The sequence below is a fragment of the Barbus barbus genome, assembly GCF_936440315.1.
Source record: "Barbus barbus genome assembly, chromosome: 32".
NCBI classification, from domain to species: domain Eukaryota; kingdom Metazoa; phylum Chordata; class Actinopteri; order Cypriniformes; family Cyprinidae; genus Barbus; species Barbus barbus.
Window position 1 is genome coordinate 16,213,965 of NC_136760.1, and position 7,500 is coordinate 16,221,464.

Consider the following 7,500-nt stretch of genomic DNA (forward strand, 5'->3'; position numbering starts at 1 on the left):
CACTGCCCATCTTTATATAAAGACCTAATAAATGAAAAATGCCTTTTAGTTATTATCTAATTGTAAGAAAGCTCAAAAGAACACTTTATGTAAGTACGTTCATACCTGCTCTCATAAATGGCCTCAAGATGAGTTTAAACCTTCCAGATAGATGCTTGAACTTGAGAACCATATATATATGTGTGTGTGTGTGTGTGCGTGCGCGCATGGGAGAGTGTGTCTCTTCAAACAGGATTGAATGAAACTGTGGAATAAGAGAAAATCTCTTTCTATTCTGCATTGTATAGTGCCTTGCCTTCATGTACAGTTTATATTAAGAAAGATGCTAGTCTGCATTTTGAAGACACATTTGTGATATGAATAAATAATGTTCCAAATAAACACTGAATATTGTAGATAATGAAAATCTTGTCTGGTGCTTTGTTTGCAATCAGTTTTGATCATAAATTTTGAAATCAAACTCATAAAATCACGATTATACTCCGTATTTTTTGAGGTTTTAGCACTGCATGTATGATTTTGGCAATATTTTGTTTGACATGCTGTGTCCCAATCCGCATACTATTAGTCTTAAATGGTATGCAAAATTAGAATTGGTGTGCCCCAAATCGTAGTAGGTTGAAATGAGTGTCCTACAGGTTTATTATTTTCAGTGAAAGTTCAAAGTGCAGATCCATGCACTATAGATATATGAAACAAACCATTTTGAACTTTAGCTGATAAACTTGAAGTTTCTCGAAGGGTTGAGGCTTGTATCAAATAGGAGCCCATTTCAAATATTTAAAACGTCTATAAAAACATTAGAGCAACAGAGGGCGCTGTTGTTCCACAAGTGAAAGTGATTAGTATTGCATCATCCCAGAAAAAACAGAGAAGCATATCTGAATATACATTTGCATTATCTCTATCTATAATTCCCAAAAATAAAAAATAGATAAATTGCCTTTTGTATCGGTTTATCTTTGCTCTAACACAGTTCTTATTTTAGGAATATCCATGATAAATGACAAAAATTGAAAGTAATTACAAAAAACAAATGAGCACTGCTAGAAGTCCACAAGAGCACAATTTAGGAGGAGTGGAGGCTTTGAACTTGTCAGGTCAAGCGGGATTTATAAGTCACATGATCCAATGATCCAAGTCAGGGCTAAAAATGTTGTATGGCCAAGGAGCCGCTTCCTGTCTGTCCGACTGAGGATTGAGGACATACCTACATCTCAGACAACAACTCCGATGCAAATGTGGAACCATTGTATTTTAACCATAGTGTACAATAGCCATTGTTGCAATTCGTATGAACACATTTGATTGTAACATTAACATGCATTTTGCATGCATGTTGGCAAAGTGTAGTTGACTTCAAATAATAACTCGGAGGGGCCTAAAAATAGCATGTGAATATCCTGTTGATATGCATTACAATTACTAGTCATTTCAGGTGATCTATTCTCTTTTACAACTGACATAGCACCATATTTTAGAGACTGGCAACAGGGCCTGGTTAATCCAGGATCTCATTAACAATACCCATGATCAGGGCAGACAAATCTGCTTTACCTGGAATGCAATAAACCTCCAGGCAAAGAATCTGATTGGCTGAATGATAAAAGGTCACTGCATCTGATTAGCTGGAATTTGTATACTGAATTTCCTATTGGCTGGAAAAGACGTAGGGTGTGTGGTTGATGGGTAATAAATGACCTTGAGGAACCTATCGAGCAAGGAACTGTGGGAATGTAGTGTACTTTTATTTTCTCTGCCATTAATCTGCTCATTTTGAGTTGACCTGGAGGTCTCCGTCAAGATTAAATATCTGTGAGAAACTGGAAATCACTTGAGAGCTGAACACAACATGAAACATGAGAAAAATTGAATTAAACTGTTATACTACTAAAGGCCCATTGGGCTACACATCTTTGTAGAACTGAGAGCTCATTCAAATAATGAGAATGAGAGCCGCTGAAGGGTAACTGCACAGAACACTTTTCCCGTCTTCTGCCGTGACAGTAGGTCAAGTGAATTGTAGTGCACTCGGTCAGCACACAAGGAAGGACCCAAAGCGGATTTAAGTTATGCTAGGATCATTGCCTAGGATAAACCGTTTAAACAAAGTGAAGGGCCCTATATGCAAACAAAGCTCACATCATGCAAATGTTCTCAGCATTTCTGTTAAAGGGCATGTTCATTTTAGAAAACGAGCAAGAAAAGGGAAGGTTTTCCCAACTAACTAAAGTGACACTCAAAAACTTTAGTGCTTTTTAAATTATTCATGCTTACATATATATATATATATATATATATATATATATATATATATATATATATATATATATAATATATATAAATATCATGTGAATAAAAATATACAACAAATATACAATAAAAAAATATTATAAAATTAGATATTAAGACATTACGTTGTTTCCAATTTAAATAAATGGCTTTCATATTGCCTTTATACTAAAAACCAAAAGAATTTATTAAAAGGACAAATTAATTTAGTGTCAGTTCAAGACAAGAACGCATTTTGCAAATGTTGACTAGTGTACATACAACAAATGTGGAAATGTTATATGCATTATTTTATTTATTGTTGTGCTTTTTATTTTACTCTTGAAATGACATTTATTTAGTGTTAACTTTGTATTTAAATTTTTAACGTTACATTTATTATTTTATTTTATTTTTACGCTTTTGACATTTTTAACGGACCCGCAAGCAGCTCAATGCACCTCCCGGTTGACCATTCCTAACAGGCCATGTTGTTATTGCTGAATGTGCAGGTGAACACCGGTAGGGGGCGCGCCGCGCCGCTCACGGCTCATTGTTGCACCCGCCGGTGTGTGCATGCGAGTGTGTGTCTGTCCGTGTGACTCGTAATATGTGTCAAGAGAGTGAGGACAGACTTCTCTATGTATGTGACTGCAGCTAATGTGTTTAACACCAGAGGTCAGAAAGACAGAGATCTGGCGAAGTAAAAAGTTTTGATCTGAAACCCGCTCCACAACACGGATTTGTGATTTTCACGTGGATTTTGTGAATAAAACAAAGATTTGTCAAGCGAACTTCTGTCAAGAGGGGAAGGAAATAAGCCGGACACATCAGAAGAGGATATTTCTTTTTGGAAATCGTAATATGAAAAAGGAGCAGGCCGAGATATTAGTTTTTTTCCCTCAGAAAGAGATCGTCTACAACAAACTTCTGCCGTACGCAGACAAACTAGACCGCGAATCCAATGACATTTTGGCCCAGATTAAAGGGAACTTGGGTCGAGCTGTCCAGCTCCGCGAGTTATGGCCCGGAGTTTTACTTTGGACTCGGAAACTCTCCACGTAAGTACATTCAAGACTCCAAAACTGATTTGCTGAGGGGTTTGAGCCTGTTTTATTAATAAACAGCAGGGAGAGCTGAATGACTCAGGTAGCTTGTAGCCGTTAGCTCGCGAGCTAAAAGCTAAGCGCTACCTGAGTCACTCGGCTGTCCTTGCTCATATGTAAACATCACATATCTATCTGATAGTACTCCATGATGACCTTTCATAATATCGAAAGTAATATTACTTCGGTCTGGTTCGTCAGCGTGGCTTCAGTCGGTAAAATGCAGGACTGTTGTAAGCTCATTTCTAAGCTAGTCAGCTAACGGAGGCTAACATTAGTGCTGCATAAGCAGCTGCCACATGCATCACCGCAACTAGTGGTTTAGACACGGAGTCCTTAAAAAGACATTTTACTTGGAGGAGACTGCTTAAATATTTGTGTCATGCCTTTATGGTTTGCCTTATTCATTTCGATCTATTTTAGTATGTTTCTTATTGGCACTTTAAAGTGATTCATGATTTTGTTTTTGACCATGTTGAATAACAGACACTTGCACATGTATATTAGACCTTATTTATGGATATAAGGGGTTATTGTTCTATTCAAATACTTAGGTTTTATGATGCATTATTTAATGACACTTAAAAAGTCTTGCTGCATAACATGTTACCTCTTAGTTAAGTGTTTTATTAGTTGTTTTGACTGCTGTAGAATTTCCGTAGAGTTTGTATTACACTAAATACTTGACAATATCACTGCTTAAATGGGCAGTGTGTTTACAAACTTAATTCCTCATCTATTTGTCTTATCTCATCATCAGATTAAATTCAAGGGATTTCTTTTCATAGTGGGCGTGTTGTGTAGAATTGAATATAATATGTGGTCATTTGAGCCGATTCAGTGATTTTTTTCTATTGTAATAATGTAATAATTGTAGTTGTGTGAGTGTATTTAAAGGGGTGTGTGTGATAACAGATGCATGTGTGTGTTTAAAGGTGTGTGTGCGTTTACAGTATATACTCTACTCTCCCATACTGTTTTCAAGGGTACTAATAGTTGCAGAGGAAACTGCCAACTTTAAAAAATAAGAAAAGAATAAAAAGACTCAAGTGGGAATAAGTCTGAGCTTTTAACATTTAGTTGAATGTTTATAAAGGCTCTCTTATATAATCTATTTTGAGGATCCATTTCACTTATGCCATGCTAGCCTGACTCCGCTTTAGTCAGTCACAGCTCTCTCTGCTTTTCTCATGATCACATGGTGGCCTTCGCACTTACATATTTAGTGATAAGGTCAAAGTTATCAAAAGGTTAATACTTTGTTGTTACCTGAATGATCCACAGCTGGGTTTTTTTTTTTTTTTTTTTGTTTAGTGATAGTTGTTGAGTTCCTTGTTTGTCCTGAACAGTTAAACTGTATTAAATAAAAAGTAACATGCATTTTGTATGATCCCTCTTATTTTGGCAAAATAAGTAGCCTAACATTTAGCAGAGATGTATGTAAACTTTTGACATCAGCTGTGTATATATATTCTTCCACCCAGGCTTTCCGAATAGTCACTGTATTATTATTATATTGTATTAAATATTATTGTATTTTAATACTAGTTATTTTGGGGTGGTGGATGCTCACTTTCACATTTGGTGGTTTATTATTGCTTTATTGTGTTGATTTAACAATAAACTTGAAATCAATTAAAAATTTGTTTTAGAAATAGTGTGCAACTTCTAGACTACACAAGTTTTGGTTTAGTGAATCATGCTTTTTCTCTCCTGCTCTTACCACTCTGACATGATCTCTGCTCTTTTATAGGTACCTTCGGCTGTACGGGAGAAAGTTCAGCAAGGAGGACCATGTGCTCTTCATCAAGCTTCTGTACGAGCTGGTCACCATCCCCAAGCTGGACATCAGTATGATGCAGAGCTTTGCACGACTCCTCATCAACTTACTGAAGTATGCAGAAGTGTCCCCATCAAACACCTGACCATTGCCACACATTTGAGGATTACCTAGTAGATTTGTTGTTGGATGATTAAAAAGTTTATTTACACGAGTGAATGATTGTTCAAAATAATTGTAATTAATTGCATATACAAAATCAAAATAAAACATGGTATTTCAAACAAAATCAAGGTAATTAAAAATGTATTGTTATTATATGAGAATATGTTGTTATTTGTGTATAATTGAACACAAGGCCTTGGCTATGATTAATGCATTATTATTAGTATTATTAATGATAATATATAAATAACATTACATTTCACTGCTGGTTATACTCTGTATAATTTTGTATGTGACAAATAAAATCTTGAATCTCTAATTATAATTTAGTTATGTTTTAAATCTAATTTGTTATTATTTAGTGAATTCCTAAGGTTTCTGATCATTCCTTTTTTTTTTTTTACATACAGGAAGAAAGAACTGCTGTCCCGGGATGACTTGGAATTGCCTTGGAGACCTTTGTACGATCTCTATGAGAGTATCCTGTACTCAAAAACTGAGCATCTCGGTCTTAACTGGTTCCCAAAGTAGGCCTCTTGCTGTTTTCATCTTTCTACCTATCCCTGCTGTAATCTCACTGGTTCTAGTTTGTTGTGAACTATGGAAAAAAGTCCAAACAATATCTTCCATGTGACTGGATACTATGTTTTATAATCGTATAGAACCTGATGACCATGCCCACACAGACAGTGGTCCGTTGACTTTAAATGGGACCTATTATGCTTCTTTTTACAAGATGTAAAATAAGTCTCTGATATCCCCAGAGTGTGTATGTGAAGCTTTAGCTCAAAATACCCAACAGATAATTTTTAAATTATAGCTGAAGTTTTTTTTATATTTGAGTATACCGCTTTAAACACAAATGAGCTGGTGCTCCTGGAGAATAAGGCGGAGCTTCAAGAGCTGACGCTCCGGCAATAGCAGTGCCTTTGCAAATAATCATTCCACGATTAACGTTAGTACAAGCCTGTTATCTTTACGGAAAACTTACTCCGTTTAAAAGCCAGTCATCTGATTATACTGTGCATAATAAATTTGCGATTATGAATTACACAGACGGGGAGCACGGCGCGATCAAAATAACGACATAGCTGGTCTCATGGTGCATGCTATGCTATCACAAACTTTATAAGTCCCACTCGTGGTTATGAGCTCAACAAACTGAAGCGATCGACTCACATCGCTTTCATATGCAACTTTTAACTACCACATTCTTATTCACGATCATTCATGAAGGCAGCATCAGTGAAAACAGACAGAGATTAGCATCATTAGCCAGGACATTTCCTTAGACCAGTGGTTCCCAACCTTTTTTTCAGAGGACTCCTATTTTAACATTAAATTTTTTCACCGATACCCCAAACCAAAAAAAACAAACCAAAAATAATTAATAAATAAATATATATCATATACATCATTAAATAAACAACAAATATTGGTTGGATGACTACAACACATGTTAACTACTAACTTGTATGACATATTAAAATAAAGTTTTGACAAAAAAGTTTTAAAATGATAAACCTTACATTTCATACTTAAAACCATTTATAAGAAAAGAGTGTCAAAATGATGAATGATTATAGGTGATTAGGTTATTTTAGTAATTTTCATCAACCGGTTAAAATTTACAACTGTGCATAAAAAAAAAATGATCTGATTTTTGCGTTGATTTGAACAATAACGGGAGACGGGCCAAAGTGGGCGAAGATAAAAATCTTTCATTATTTTATCTTTCTTATTAAAAACTAAGAAAAAAGATACACATTACAAATACATATAATATATAAATAAAACAAACAGTGCTTTATTTCCAGGTACAATAGGTGTATTTAGCAGGAGCATTCAATAAATTGCATGAATAAATATAAAAATAGAAAAAACTATATAGACTGATTCCTAAAGCAACTGTATTCAAGTTTTTAGTCAAGAGTAGTGAGTGATTTTTCTCTGTTTTGTTGTTTTATTAACGTTAAAAAAATTCTGTCATCTGTCTGTCAATTCTGTCATGATGTTTTATTTTTATTCCATCATTTACTCAAGTTGTTTTAAACCTGAGTGAGTTTCTTTCTTCTGCTGAACATGAATGCTATTGTGAAGAACATGGAAAACCAAACAGTTGCTGGTCCACAGTGGCTTCCATAGGATTTTTTCCTACTATCAAATTCAATGTGGACC

At 35.0% G+C, this 7,500-nt stretch overlaps 2 protein-coding genes across 5 annotated transcripts in view; both read left to right on the plus strand.

Annotated features, from left to right (window-relative positions):
* The window catches only part of LOC306852449 (supervillin-like), a 71,820-nt gene extending 71,418 nt beyond the window's left edge, over positions 1-402 (plus strand). For all 3 annotated transcript variants that reach the window (XM_079389299.1, XM_079389300.1, XM_079389298.1), the window contains one exon: positions 1-402. This exon is cut by the window's left edge and continues 424 nt beyond it. The gene's annotated coding sequence lies outside the window, so the exon portion shown is untranslated.
* A 2,387-nt stretch (positions 403-2,789) lies between these two features.
* LOC306852405 (proteasome activator complex subunit 4B) overlaps positions 2,790-7,500 on the plus strand; it is a 45,181-nt gene continuing 40,470 nt past the window's right edge. For both annotated transcript variants that reach the window (XM_079389181.1, XM_079389182.1), the window contains exons 1-3: positions 2,790-3,332; positions 5,131-5,271; positions 5,733-5,849. In XM_079389181.1, coding sequence (XP_079245307.1) covers positions 3,136-3,332; positions 5,131-5,271; positions 5,733-5,849 — 455 coding nt within the window. In that variant the 5' untranslated portion in view covers positions 2,790-3,135. The remainder of the gene's footprint in view (positions 3,333-5,130; positions 5,272-5,732; positions 5,850-7,500) is intronic.